Below are 15,990 nucleotides of genomic sequence, written 5' to 3' on the forward strand. Positions count from 1 at the left end.
AAAGGATCGTACTTCCTATGTATTCGCAATACATTACATTTGTCTATGTTAAGGGTCAGTTTCCACTCCCTGCACCAAGTGCCTATCCGCTGCAGATCTTCCTGCATTTCGCTGCAATTTTCTAATGCTGCAACTTCTCTGTATACTACAGCATCATCCACGAAAAGCCGCATGGAACTTCCGACACTATCTACTAGGTCATTTATATATATTGTGAAAAGCAATGGTCCCATAACACTCCCCTGTGGCACGCCAGAGGTTACTTTAACGTCTGTAGACGTCTCTCCATTGATAACAACATGCTGTGTTCTGTTTGCTAAAAACTCTTCAATCCAGCCACACAGCTGGTCTGATATTCCGTAGGCTCTTACTTTGTTGAACAGGCGACATTGCGAAACTGTATCGAACGCCTTCCGGAAGTCAAGGAAAATGGCGTCTACCTGGGATCCTGTATCTAATATTTTCTGGGTCTCACGAACAAATAAAGCGAGTTGGGTCTCACACGATCGCTGTTTCCGGAATCCATGTTGATTCCTACAGAGTAGATTCTAGATTTCCAGAAATGACATGATACGCGAGCAAAAAACATGTTCTAAAATTCTACAACAGATCGATGTCAGAGATATAGGCCTTCTTGAAAACTGGAACTACCTATGCTCTTTTCCAATCATGTGGAACCTTCCGTTCCTCTAGATACTTGCGGTACACGGCTGTTAGAAGGGGTGCAAGTTCTTTCGCGTACTCTGTGTTGAATCGAACTGGTATCCCGTCAGGTCCAGTGGACTTTCCTCTGTTGAGTCATTTCAGTTGTTTTTCTATTCCTTGGACACTTATTTCGATGTCAGCCATTTTTTCGCTCGTTCGAGGATTTAGAGAAGCAACTGCAGTTCGGTCCTCCTCTGTGACACAGCTTTGGAAAAAGGTGTTTAGCAATTCAGCTTTACGCGTGTCATCCTCTGTTTCAATGCCATTATCATCTCAGAGTGTCTGGATATGCTGTTTCGATCCACTTACTGATTTAACGTAAGACCAGAACTTCCTAGGATTTTCTGTCAAGTCGGTACATAGAATTTTACTTTCGAATTCACTGAACGCTTCACGCATAGTCCTCCTTACGCTAACTTTGACATAGTTTAGCTTATGTTTTTCTGAGAGGTTTTGACTGCGTTTAAATTTACAGTGAAGCTCTCTTTGCTTTCGCAGTAGTTTCCTAACTTTGTTGTTGAACCACGGTGGGTTTTTCCCCTTCCCTCACAGTTTTACTCGGCACGTACCTGTCTAAAACGCATTTTACGATTGCCTTGAACTTTTTCATAAACACTCAACATTGTCAGTGTCTGAACAGAAATTTTCGTTTTGATCTGATAGGTAGTCTGAAATCTGCCTTCTATTACTCTTGCTAAACAGATAAACCTTTCTCCCTTTTTTTATATTCCTATTTACTTCCATTTTCAGAGATGCTGCAACGGCCTTATTATCAATGTTTCCCTGTTCTGCGCTTAAAGAGTCGAAAAGTTCGGGTCTGTTTGTTATCAGTAGGTCCAAGATGTTATCTCCACGAGTCGGTTCTCTGTTTAATTGCTCGAGGTAATTTTCGGATAGTGCACTCAGTATAATGTCACTCGATGCTCTGTCCCTACCACCCGTCCTAAACATCTGAGTGTCCCAGTCTATATCTGGTAAATTGAAATCTCCACCTAAGACTATAACATGCTGAGGAAATTTATGTGAAATGTATTCCAGATTTTCTCTCAGTTGTTTTGCCACTAATGCTGCTGAGTCGGGAGGTCGGTAAAAGGAGCCAATTATTATCCTTGCTCGGTTGTCGAGTATAACCTCCACCCATAATAATTCACAGGAACTATCTACTTCTATTTCACTACAGGATAAACTACTACTAACAGCGACAAACACGCCACCACCGGTTGCATGCAGTCTATCCTTTCTAAACACTGTCTGTGCCTTTGTAAAAATGTCGGCAGAATTTATCTCTGGCTTCAGCCAGCTTTCCGTACCTATAACGATTTCAGCTTCGGTGCTTTCTATCAGCGCTTGAAGTTCCGGTACTTTACCAACGCAGCTTCGGCAGTTTACAATTACAATACCGATTACAATACCGACTGGTGCTTGGTCCCCGCATGTCCTGACTTTGCCCCGCACCCTTTGAGGCTGTTGCCCTTTCTGTACTTGCCCGAGGCCATCTAACCTAAAAAACCGCCCATTCCACGCCACACAACCCCTGCTACCCGTGTAGCCGCCTGTGATGACTGTATCGGCATGACAATGCACTCTGTCAAAAAGCAACACCTGTGAGGCAATGGTTTGTGGACACAAACGTTCCTCAAACGGAATGCCCTGCGGAGAGTATCGACCTAAGTTCAGTGGAACACATCTGCGGTGACTAGAACGTCGACATTGCTCCAGATCCCAGTATACAACATCAGCACCTTCTCTGGTTTCAACTCTTGAGGAGGAACAGGCTGCCATTCACCCATAGACATTCGGAAGTGTTGCAGCAGAGTTCAATCTGTCTTTAAGGCTAAGTGTTTACACGCCCCTTATTAATGTCCACTGATAGGTCTCCGGATACTTTTGATCAGATAGTGTACACTCTGTAGTGGGTTCAACGGAATAGCAAATATAATTCCCATGTATAATCACACGAACTTTCACTGCTGAACCAGGCACAGTGATGACATTCTATAAACTATCGTTCCACAGACTCACCTCCGTAACTCAGGTGTGCAACACACATTAGTTCGACATTTCTGTCAAGGACACGGCCACTGTTGGTGGTCCGTTCGCGTAATGCAATTCTTAGCCACCAGGTGCTGTTAGGGTGAGCTGTGATACTGACTGTCTTCCTTTTCTATCATCTCCAACTGCAGGACACACGGACTATTACACTTGACACAATGCACTCACTTACGGTTAACGTAACACACGCATATTCACACACACGAACACGGCCTGTAAAGAAAAATCCAGTACTTGCGGAATAAGGAATGCAACGAATTATCGAAAAGAATTAACAAAGTTAGGAAATAATTTATTTCGTGGAATTTGTAGCTACATCTTCTCCTATAGCCATGCTCTACAGACGACTGTGAAGTGCACGGCAGAGGGTTATTCCATTGTACTGTACTATTTACAAGGGCTGCCTCCCCCTCCCGGATGACGAACTTCGCCGTGACATCTACCCTTCCTTCCAACTATAACCTGGCCTTGTTCACCCCCCCCCCCTCCCCAGGGCCCCCTTTTCCTCTTTACTTCGCCCAGAGCGGATTTTCCTCCGTCCCCCCCTCCCCTGAGACCCTGCACCCCATACTTGCCTCTCTCCTTCCCACATATCTCCCTACCTGGCCCTCCTCCGCACGCCCCCTGCTGCCCTCCCCCATCTCTTCCCCTCCCTCCCTTCTTCAGGTCTCCCTCATCTCCTAGCGCCTGGCAGATCTTCTGTATTGATCATCATCAGTGTGCCACATCAGTGTTGTGTTTAGTGCTGTTTCTCGTGTGCGTCTAGAGGTGTGATTTTAATTGTGTACTGCCTTGAGGTTCGCCGTCAGTGTTACGTTATGTGCTATGCCATCCATCGCTATCTTTATGCTCCTGTCGTACTGTGCCTTGTGTTCTTTTAACCGTCGCAGTGTGTGGCTTTTTGTGTGTGCTACTTTTAAACAGTTTTTTATCTCCATTTTACAGTCACCCCGTTTTTTGTCTATTGCCTTCCATGATGTTCCCCCTTTTTTTATATCTATGTTCACCTTATTCTCTCCTATGCTGTTTTTAAATGTCTTCTATTGTTTTGTTCTTTCGGCTGAAGAGCAGCGCCTATGCTGCTGCCAGCCCGCCCCGATGGGGAATTGAAATACAATAAAAAAAAAAGGGGGGGCTGCTAACTGCTATACCACCTACTGCACTCCCCTGACTTTAGCCCTCGTGAGTTCAACTAGATTTCTAAACTGAAGGAAACACTTCACAGCATTTGCTTCAGAATTGCTACAAATTCGTCCTGCAATAGACCGCGTCTCTTGAACTGTCAACACAGCTGGCACTGCTATGAGTATCCTACGACTTCCACATCGCTGGAAACGGGTTATACACAATGCTGGTGACTACTTTGAAGGTTAATAAAACTTTGAAACATGTACCTATTTTGTACGAGCTGTAAATAAATAGTTGCCACTATTAAAGTTCCAACCCTGGTATATATTAATAGAATGTTGTAAATACCACGAACCAAGAACCATTACTCTGTTCAAAATTTTAAAAATGAAGGATTATTTTTCTCTTAGGAGGGGCTCTTAGTTCCATAGAAAGGTCCGTTGTTAAATGCATTTGCCGTTTACCCGTCTTTGTGAAAGGGCACTTGAAGGGCTTTTTTAGTTTGAAACAGCCGCCGTCAATTTTCTTCTCCAGTCCAATGTTGTTTTCCGTCTCTACTAAAGTCATGGCCGAGGAAACGTTAAATTATAATCTTACTTTCTTCAAACTATTTTCTCGTTATTGACAATTCATTTTAATTCTTGAGCATAAGCTTTAGAGTAATGAAGAGCATTCAACGTACAGTAACTATCTGAATGGTGAAGACCTCTTGTGGCGAATAGTAAATGTAACTAGGGAGGAGTCTGACGACGACATAATTAATTTAATGGAAAGTAGTCACATCTGCAACAAAATTATGATTCGGATTGCGTTTCACATAAAATGCTTTTGAAATACTGAACATGACTAGAATTAAAACCTGTATCTCTAGGTAATTTAAGAAATGGTAATTGTAGGATGGGTTCTGGTCAGAGATTTAAACGGAGATTTTCGTTGTTAGTTTTGTTGCTGCTAACGCAGATGATGGCCATGGTGCTGTTGGCATGGCGCTGTTGTTGGTGCCGCTGGTTTGAGGGGCCGCCGCCGATTCCGTAACTCGTTCAGTAGCTGGGGAGAGGTACTGCAGGTGATCTTACAATGTGAATAGCGAATACCGACACTGTGGAACTTTAAGCTCACTTTCTAAATCGAGGACAATAATGAGTATTATGAAAACTGGTATATGACATGTTTCTTGGAGAAGACGAGAGGCTTGTTATTTCATAATGTTTGTGGAGTCTGATGGGTAACAGACCTAAATAATATTTGCTCGAATAAGAATATGTCAGTTTGCTGTTTTGGATGAGTGCAGATTCTTGCGGCTTGCAGTTTCAGTCCGACACGAGCATTATTTTGAAGAGGTGTGATGTGAAATTCCAAGCTACTTTCATGACCTCTTACTCCAAATAACAGACTTACAGCAGTTTCTATCGCTATTAGCTTACCACGCCTATTTTCATTCTCTGCTTTCTTATGGCATCATGTTCTGGGGTAACTCATCATTGAGTAAAAGAGTGTTCATGGCACAAAAGCGTGTAATCAGAATAATTGCTGGAGCTCATCCAAGATCATCCTGCAGACACTTATTTAAAGAGCTAGAGATCTTCACTGTAGCCTCACAATATATATATTCACTTATGAAATTTGTTATTAACAGTCCGAACAAATTCAAAAGTAATAGCAGTGTACATGGCTACAACACTAGGAGAAAGGATGATCTTCCATACTCAAGATTAAATCTAACTTTGACTCAGAAGGGGGTAAATTATGCTGCCACAAAAGTCTTTGGTCACTCACCTAATAGCATCAAAAGTCTGACAGATAGCCATATAGCATTTAAAAGGAAATTAAAAAAATTTCTTAATGGCAACTCCTTCTACTTATTAGATGAATTTTTGGATGTAGTAAGTGGGTAATTTCCCCAACCCCCACAAAACAATAAAAAAATAAAAATTAAAAATATTAAGTGTCATTTAATATTTTGTGTAATGTAATATCTTGTATAGACTCCTCTTATTAACCTGACACGTTCCACATCATTACGAAGTGTCGTATTCATGATCTATGGAACAAGTACTAAACTAATCTTATCTGTTGGTGGAACGCGGCAAACAGTGCAGTCATAGTCGTAATGCGGAAACAGAGCGATTTCTCTGACGTCCAAAAGAGCACGATCATTGGCTTTCGGGTCAAGGGTGGAAGCATTTCCGAAACGGCTAAGTTTGTGAACAGTTCGCGTGTCGTCGTGATTAAGATACACTGTGTATGGCAAAATGGCGCTATCCAAAAGCGGCGCCGAGGCAACTGTGGTGCACCTGGGCCATTGATGACAAGGGCGAAGATGTGTTCGGGCCAAAAGATGTGCAAATGTTGACCGACTGACCGCCTAGACGAACCAAGGGGCTACCAACAGTGTCTTCTCAACGACCGTTCAGCGAACGTTGTTCCGTATGGGCCTCCGCAGCAGGCACCTGGTTCAAGCACCCATCTTGACTACAGTCCATCGGCAACGAAGGCTGGAATTTGCACGCCATTATTGCAACTGGACGTCCACTGAATGGTGACGGGTGGCCTTTCCAGATGAATCATGTTTTATGCTCCATCGGCATGAAACGCCTAAAAGCAAACACACTACAACAATAGTGGGCAGAACCCCGGCCGGAGGAGTGAGCGTTATGCTCTGGGAATGTTCTCGTGGCATTCCATGGGTGATTTTGTCGTTCTGAAAGGCACAATGGATCGACACAAATATGCATCTATCCTTGGGAACCATGTCCACCCCTGCAAATACTTTGTTTTTTCTCGGTACAATGACATCTACCAGCAGGACAACGCAACGTGTCATACAGATCTCATTGTACATGCACGGTTCTAAGGGCACCAGGATGAGTTTATAGTAATCCACTGGCCACCAGACTCCCAGGATTTAAGCCTGATCAAGAATCTGTGGGACCACCTCTATCGAGCTGAATCCTCAACCGGGAAACCTAGCGCAGCTGGGAACGGCACTGCAGTCGGCAATGGCTCCTCATCCATGTTATACCTTCCAGAACCTCACTGACTCTTTTCCTGCACGTCTCGTAGCGGTCCGCGCTGCAGACGGTGGTTATTTGGCCGTCTGACAAGTGCTCACATTTATGTCACTGAACCGTGTATAGACAGAGTGGTTTAAAACTGCCAAAGGAGTACGGAAGTTTTGAACCATTATTATTTAATATCGATTAAATCCGGTTGTTATTATTATCAGAGGAGACCTAATGCGCGAAGAACAAAGATAGAAAGATAGAGAAATGTAGGGTGAGAACTATTGACAACATTCACTGTAACATCGACACTGACCTTTTCATAGAAAACGTGGGAGATCTCAAATAACTGGTGTTGGATGTAAACTAACGTGTTATTCATATGGGTGTGCATCTGTACGTTTAAGACAAAATTCTTTGTGTTGGGAAAGACTAAGAAAGACTGAGCAAGTCTGCATAGACTGTGTCGCACAGAATTGCAAAAAGACAATGTCAGTGACAAATAATGAAAGCTCATATGACACATCCACCAACGCATCGTTCAAGGGAGATTGGAAAGAGATGTTTCTGGCGTTCTCACGTGGCCGTGGGAGCTGAGCTGTGAAGAAACACGAAGAGAAAGGCGAACAGCGAAGCTCCTCCGCTATGGGCACATACGGGCCAATCGGGATCGACCGACCGCCGTATCATCCTCTGCCAATGGAGTCACTTGGCTGCTGCATGGTGGGGCATGGGGTCAGTTCACAGCTCTCCTGGACGTTGCTGGCTTTTCAGATCTTGTAGCCGCTACCTCTCGCTCAAGTATCTCCTCGGTTGGTATCAGGAGACTGACTGACTGGTCTCCAATCTATGCCCCCCACCGAGGAAAAATTCTTGGCATTGCCGGGAATTGAATTCGGGTCCCCCGAATAGCAGACATCTACGATGACAAATCAGGTACGGAGACGTTCCAAAAGGGCGACAAATAATTTTAAATCGCCAGTCTAGAGGAGAATACTGCAAGTACGCTATTTTATTGGTTCAAATGGCTCTGAGCACTATGCGACTTAATCCTATTTTATTAAAAGATCTAGCCAATGAGTGCTAAAAGAGAATGAATGTCGCTAGAGGCTCGAATGACTAAGTTATTTATGAACGAGGGAGGTTCAGGATTTAGAAGACCGTTGAACGCCGAGGTCAATGGATACGGCGGATGAACTCAGGTTGAACGAGTATAGCAAATGAAATCCGCCGCCACTGTATTTCCGAAACCATCAGGGCCTTCGCTTTCAGTGATTTTGAGAAATCACGGGAAACATAAATCAGCAGAGACGAACAGGAATTTGAACCACGCTCCTTACGAGTACGAGTACAGTGTCTTAGCTATTGCACTAGCTCACTCAGTACTTACCATCAAGCATGCAGCTGAAAACATCCCCATCTGAACTAGTTTTCATTGCTTCTCCAGCTCTTCTCACCAATTCCAGCACTTCTTCTACTGCTTCTTCAACCATAAGGCTCTTTCGATTTAATTCCTGTATAAACATAAGTACCCAATGTGAAACTGGGAACATATAACTCAGAGAATGAATCGAAATTTTTTTCACACAGAGTCGTAAAATGTCGGAGCAATATGAACTCACAATAGCTGCATTTCGACAGATATCCTCTGTCTGCTGTAGAAACTCTTCCACACTCCAAGGCTCGTCTTGAGGTAAAGCGTGGAGACACACTTTCTGCATGCTAGCTAAGACTTTTAATATTCGGTTTGAGTAAACGTCGTTGACCCTGAAATCAAAGAAAGTAAAATAAAGCAGAAAAAAATATAATCCCATAAATAGAAAATATCTTTTAAATACCATCGTCTTTTCATTTTAATGGTCTTGTGAGTACATTTACAGTAGTAATAGAGAAATATGGACCGACTAAATAATGTGTACACTTTATCCTTGCAATTTATTCAGGAAAAGTTTTTCCACTACAGTTTATTATATTACTGACTTCTACTATGATGTACTTTCGCAACTGCAGAAGGCATAACAACCGTCCGTAGAGGTTTCATTGTCTTTGTAAAATGAATACCGTATGTTATCTCTTTTTCCATTAAATAATTACCTTCCCTTCTGTCTAAGGGTTTGTGAAATTTGCCTAATATTCCCTAGCAGTGATCAGAATAATGTACCAACCGCTCTAGCTCATCCTATTATTTTTCTGCACTTCATGTATGGCAGATATGACAGGTCAATTTGCAATTCGCGAAACAAGGCAAACGAAGTTAAGCCATACTAGCTCTGCATGGCGCGTGATGCATACCGTATTCTGGAGACAGAGGGAAAAAGACTCCGATACGCACTCGGTATCCCAGAAGCAATCGTCTGCAATGTGAAAGAGGGCATCCCAGGAGCAATGGAAAGCAAGATCACCTGCAAATTCGCACTCACTTCGGCGTCAACGAAAAGCTGCCACTAGGATCCAATAACGCTATCGATGCCTTCGGATGACTAGCGGGAGTGCTGAAGACAGACAGCGTCTCTTATAAATTCCCGGTGCAGTAGGTGATGATTATGCACTGTTTCCGAGGACTAATGGGATAAATTGGTATGAGGCCGAGTGGAGGACCTAAAGCAGAGGGCTCTTCACCCTCTACAAGTTGGAGAATTTCAGGAAAGTTATCCTGAGAAAGTCATGAGTGCACTATATACCGAGGTTCAGCTAACCTGTTCAGCTAACCTGTTCAGCTAATTTTCTGAACTGTTTAAGATAGCGGATTTCTCGTTTAACTGAGATGATTTTTTAAAAAGTTCTCATTAAATGATATTTATTTTTCTTTCATCTTCGTTTTCTTCTTTTTCCCTAGCGTATATGTCTAGTAAAGAGCCCGTCGAAAGGTCTCTGTTGGATTCCTTTCATGTTAATTTCTTAAATATGTTGTCATTTACGGCATAAATTCCTCTTCTAAATTTACTGTGGTGTTTTAGACTGTCGGGGAGGAGACTGTGCAGTGGAACGTGTTACTTTTACACATAAACAAGAACGATCTGTCACACTACTACACTTTAAAACACAGCTTATAGGTAATTCATGACACACAGTCTCATACGGAACCTACATCCGCTTTCTTTTATATACTGTATATGATATGATACTGTCATCCCCTTCCCTTCTGTGTGAGAGGATGAATGAGCAAATGTATTTCTAGTTGCATGCTTGAGGGTAGCAGACAAGCCTGTCTGCTAGAGAACAGTAGGACCAACGTCGGAACAGGTAGCTACGCTTTCTGAAAGCAGAGAGGTTTCTATTCTTAGTATGGTCCTGTCCGTCCCTTGTCATGTTGGTATAGGAAGCTGTCTCTCTGGTCACTTCCGTTTGTATCTGTTACCCTGTTACCACGCTCGGTAGGAGCCCAGGTCAGTCTGTCCGCGGCGAGCGTCTGAAGTGGTAAGATCTCCGGCTAAGCGCGTGTCTGCTAAGTCCGTAGGACAATGGATTTCTTAAGTTCAGCCTAACTGAAAATTTAATCACCTTTATTTCAGGTTTAGCTTTAAAATATCTAATGTTATTTTAAATTGCAACGCAGTGTAATTCGAGTGTGAAGTTCAGAATATCTTCCAGTAGTTGCTTTGTCACTACTTTGTGAGTAAAGTGGAACCACGTGTTGATCAGTAACTCTAACTAAGATCATCAATCTTAAATGCGAATGTGCGTGAGATTATAACGTCTCGTCTTGACAATATTTTTCAATATAGCAACTTTTCTTTATGTTCAACCCATGTGGGGTGTACATTGTGAGACCAGTACCACGTGCTTATACAATTGTTTGACCCATCAGGTTAATAGTAAGACGGTAGTAACCAGTTCGAGGTTTTTCTTTTGTAAATTGTTTTTCGATCTAATTTATTTTAATTATCAAAATTATTGTGGAGTTACACTCTTTGTGTAAACCAAGTTGACCACGTGAAGCATGTAGTGTAATCATCAAAGTAGCCCTCAGCTATTCTTTTCGGGAAGATTTCACAGAGAGTTAGTATGAATTTAGTATACCAGTGCGTGGTAATTACATGACGGACAGGATTGCGCTACGAACGTAACTTCTTTGGGTGAAAATTGAATCGGTTGGTTGTGGTTAATTTCCTCTTGCATATGTTTCAACGATCTTCGTGTGTTATTTTATGAATGCAGTGTTGTATGCAGTATCCCAATCTTGGCTCCATATTTGGTGTGTTCTGTAAGATTACAAACTCACATTTTCACAATCCTAAATAAGGCACCAGTTTAGTTATGAATCAAGTTTAATATGCTCAAATTTCAATGATCAATGTTAAAATAAATTTCCAAATATAAACTGATTTATTTCCTTTTATTTAAATTCTCTTTTATATATATATATATATATATCACCGGTTGTCGTATGACGATTATAATTAATGTTAGTCTGGTTGGGAATTTGGTAAGCTACACTGGATACCTGGTGAAACAGTTGCTCAGTAATGCAAGGTTAACTTCCTCAGACAGCTCACAGCTTTTAACCCACTTTTATGGTCTTGAATATCAGCACCGCTTACACCACAAATTAAGGCAACAACATTACACCGTGTTTTCTAGATTTGGCAAATGTCACTTTATTTAACTGTGTGTCGGCAACCCTTCTTAGAGGGAGGGAATTCGTGTGCGCCATCCGCCTTTCAGTCGTGTAAACTTTGTTCTACATGTTATCGTGAAACTTCCTGGCAGATTAAAACTGTGTGCCGGACCGAGACTCGAACTCGAGACCTTTTCCTTTCGCGGGCAAGTGCTCCACCATCTGAGCTACCCAAGCGCGACTCACGCCCCGTCCTCACAGCTTTACTTCCGCCAGTACCTCGTCTCCTACTTTCCAAACTTCCCAGAAGCTCTCCTGTGAACCTGACGGGGCGTGAGTCGTCCTTGGGTAGCTCAGATGGTAGAGCACTTGCCCGCGAAAGGAAAAAGGTCCCGAGTTGGAGTCTCGGTCCGGCACACAGTTTTAATCTGCCAGGAAGTTTCATATCAGCGCACACTCCGCTACAGAGTGAAAATCTCATTCTGGATACATGTTATCGTATTTAACCGTTTGTGTATCGCATTATCTGAAGTTGAATTTGACGAATACCTGGCAGTTTGCTGAACGAGGGTAGAAAATCGCTAAAAAACCGAAATCAGACTGGTCCCGAATATCAACACACGCTCGTTAATCCGCCGCGTTAACTCTCTCCAGAGAGCTCCCTGGCTCACAAGCTAGCGCACTGCATATGTCACTGTACTACCAGATGTGTAATCTCTTTTCCTTCCTATATTAATTATTAGATTGGTGCATAAGTTCGTAGCGTTTTTGGTTCGCATGTTGGTGCTATGTTTGCTATGGGTTTATATATCGGTTGTCGTTTTTAATTGTAGTTAACTGTTGCTATTTGAGTTTACATACTGTCATTTGAAGATAGTGGAGCGGTAGACCCTAGAAAACGGAGTGCCAAGTGGCGAAATCGGAACGTTTACGACACGTTCTTTTGTTTGAGTTCAATAGAGGGGTGACAGCAACGGAGGAAGCCAGAAACATTTGCGCCATGTAAGGTGATAATGCCATTGGACAGAACACAGCAAGAAAGTGGTTTTCTCGTATTAGGACAATCATTTTGACGTTAGTGACTCTCCACTTTTAAGAAGACCTCCGAAGTTTGATTAGGGTCGTTTAAATGCATTAATCCACAATTATCGAGGTCAGTGTACTCGAGAACTGGCAAATGTGATGACATGTGATCATTCCACCATAGTGCGACATTTGCGTGCAGTGGGGAAGGTTCAAAAATCGAGTGTATGGAGACCGCATGGTCTCAGCCAATATCACAAAAATCATACGTGCATCTCTGCTTGCTCGTCATCAATTGGCTCGTGAACAACACCGACTGTTCCTATCCTGGATCGTTACTGCTTACGAGAAATGGTGTCTTAATGATAACGTGAGGGAAATAAAGGAGCGGTTAAGCCGAAACAAAGCAATAATTCCCCGTATAAAGAGAGCTGTGAACATCCAGAAAAAATAATGTAAGCATCTCGTGGAAAAGCGACGGTGTGGTGTACTAAGAATTGCTTCCCCGAGCTGTAGCCATCACTGATGAGCCTGCAGACGCAATCCAACAACAACGACTAGATAGACTGCGTGAAGTGACGCTGCTCCACGATAGCGCCCGCCCGCACTCTAGTAGATTAACAAAAAACAGAATACAGGAGTAGAGTTGGAAGCCATTCCACACCCACTTTATTCACATGATCTTGCACCGTCAGATTTTCATTTTTTCCGCTCTCTATCGAACAACCTTCAAGGAACTTCCTTTCTGGATAAAGATGCGCTCCGAAATTGATTCGATGAGTTGTTAGCCTCAAAACCATATGACTTCTATGGTCGTGGAATCAAAAAGTAACCACAGCGTTGGCAGGCTGTTGTAAATAGTGAAGGAGAAAATATTATTGATGACTGAGGTCTCTATTATGTGTATCTGTTGGGTTTATTGAACTTATGGAAGAACGCTACGAACTTATGCACCAACACAATATATATATATATGTCAAGTTTGCTTCTTGAAATAGAATCATATTAATTTCTGCTGCTAGTATTGTGGTTATAAAAGAGACAAATTCAACAACTTTTTACTCTTCAAAATCCGATTAGTATTTTGGGAGAAATTACATAATTTAGAACTTAGGATTTACCTGTTTTAGACATGAAACCGACTGCTATCTTACGCAGAAATTCGTTTTGTTATTCTTAACTTTCGCGTCAGGCTGATGGGACGCTCGATACAGATAAGAAAGTATACTTACAAAAGCGGAATAATGGAGAAAAGTTTAATTTAAAACTGATAATAATCACACTTGGCTACATGTGATTGGACTGACACAACAACTGGAAGCAAATGACGTGACACTGAAGGATGATTCACCAGATAACTAGGTGATAGGTCAGCTATTGTTTCTACCAGAATCTTGAAGGAAATGTGCATGTCAAAAATTGAATAAAAAATGGAAATGAGGTAATACGATTGTTAAATAATAATTTAACATCATTAGTTTAGTGATAAGATAAAACACTGAAACGGTTCTGTTTCAGTGCGTTGTCAGTTCACAGTTTCAGAGCATGCTTACTGCTGTATCCCCGGACCTGTTGCCTGCGACTAGAGCTATTCACAAGGGAACCTCCCCATCGCACCCCCCTCAGATTTAGTTAAAAGTTGGCACAGTGGATAGGCCTTGAAAAACTGAACACAGATCAATCGAGAAAACAGGAAGAAGTTGTGTGGAACTATGAAAAAATAAGCAAAATATACAAACTGAGTAGTCCATGGAAAAGATACGCAACATCAAGGATAGTGCTAGCTCAGGAGCGCCGTGGTCCCGTGGTTAGCGTGAGCAGCTGCGTCGAGAGGTCCTTGGTTCAACTCTTCCCTCGAGTGAAAAGTTTACTTTATTTATTTTCGAAAAGTTATGATCCGTCCGTTCGTTCATTGACGTCTCTGTTTACTGTAATAAGTTAATTGTCTGTGTTTTGCATCCGCACCGCTAAACCGTGCGATTAGTAGACGAAAGGACGTGCCTCTCCAATGGGAACCGAAAACATTTGATCGCAAGGTCATAGGTCAACCGATTCCTCCACAGGAAAACACGTCTGATAGATTCTATACGACACTGGTGACGGCATGTGCTTCACATGACAGGAATACGTTGTCGACCCACCTAACTTGTACACTTGGCGAATGGGTAAAAAGATTCTTCTACCTTACCCGATTTAGGTTTTCTTGTGGATGTGATAATCACTCCCAAATAAGTGATGAAAACATAAGAGTTTGTCACACAAACTGCAACAAATGAATGCAATAGTTTCACAGTCGCACAGTCTTCCCTGTGCTCTGTCAAAACATATGTTATTAACGTTTTAAAATTTTTCCGTGTGTAGACTGTCAAATCCTGCATATGTCCAAGCAAACCTGAACATGTCCTGGAATTTTGGAGAGCGAAGTTGATTATGTGTGAGTGCCTGAAATTTGATAATTGTCTGAAAATAAGAAATTAAACTTTTCACTCGAGGAAAGAGTTGAACCAAGGACCTCTCGTTCTGCAGCTGCTCACGCTAACCACTGGACCACGGGGCTTCTGAGCTCGCACTATCCATGATGTTGCCTATCTTGTGCATGTACTACTCAGTTTTCATAGTTCCACACAACGTCTTCCTGTTTTCTTGATTGACCTGTGTTCAGTTTTTCAAGGCCTATCCACTGTGCCAACTTATAACTAAATCTGAGGGGGGTGCGATGGGGAGGTTCCCTTGTCAGCAGCGCAGCCGAGACCAGTGGGTTGCCATTCTACAGATACACATCTGATGGCAGGCATAGCTTTTCAATCAAAACATTGTCTAGTGTGCGTAGAATGTAAATCTATACCTACATTTACATGGATTCCCTTCAAATCACATTTAAGTGCCTGGCTGAGGCTGATAAATACTACGATCGGCGTACACTAAAGTTGTAAAACTACAGTAGGTTATTTCGGACTACCGTAAATGAGTGTAGACTACGGTAGTTTTTCTAGTAGCTTTGGTCAGTTAAGGTCGTACCCGCCTTACATGTAGGTTAGATGTGTTGCATATCAGTCGGGCGTTACCTCATAACGAGAGAGTTTTTACGTATGTGATCACTATCTCACTAGACTCCCCTAGAAACCAGAAACGGTAAACTGTCTAGAAACTGAGTGAGGACATATAAAGGGAGACGTAACATACGGAACATTTTTGTTCTACATCGTTATCCTCCTGTCTCTACTTAAAAATTAACAATAGTTACAGCAAAATTGAAACTGTAAATGTTTTTAATTCACTTTTTTTTAGAATAAGTGTTGATTTGTAATGTGAAACTGAAGGATGTTGCAGTAAAAATAAAGAAAACATTCCAGATTTATAATGCAGTGCTATAAACCGCAATTTCCTAAATAAAAAGTGAAATAGTAGAATATAAAACAGAAATGTATCAGATATCGCTTCTGTATTTCGTCGAGCTTATACAGGGTGTTTGGAACTTCCCGTTACAAATTTCTAGGACTTATGGAGAGGAGTGAATACGTA

At 42.1% G+C, this 15,990-nt stretch overlaps 1 protein-coding gene across 1 annotated transcript in view; it reads right to left on the reverse strand.

Moving 5' to 3' along the window:
- LOC124722180 (dynein axonemal heavy chain 5) overlaps nucleotides 1-15,990 on the reverse strand; it is an 843,802-nt gene that overhangs the window by 617,819 nt on the left and 209,993 nt on the right. The window contains exons 19-20 of the mRNA XM_047247380.1: nucleotides 8,510-8,654; nucleotides 8,278-8,401 (exon numbers count right to left, since the gene is read on the reverse strand). Of these exons, the coding sequence (XP_047103336.1) occupies nucleotides 8,278-8,401; nucleotides 8,510-8,654 (269 nt within the window). The remainder of the gene's footprint in view (nucleotides 1-8,277; nucleotides 8,402-8,509; nucleotides 8,655-15,990) is intronic.

This window comes from Schistocerca piceifrons, chromosome X, assembly GCF_021461385.2.
Source record: "Schistocerca piceifrons isolate TAMUIC-IGC-003096 chromosome X, iqSchPice1.1, whole genome shotgun sequence".
Classification (NCBI taxonomy): Eukaryota; Metazoa; Arthropoda; class Insecta; order Orthoptera; family Acrididae; genus Schistocerca; species Schistocerca piceifrons.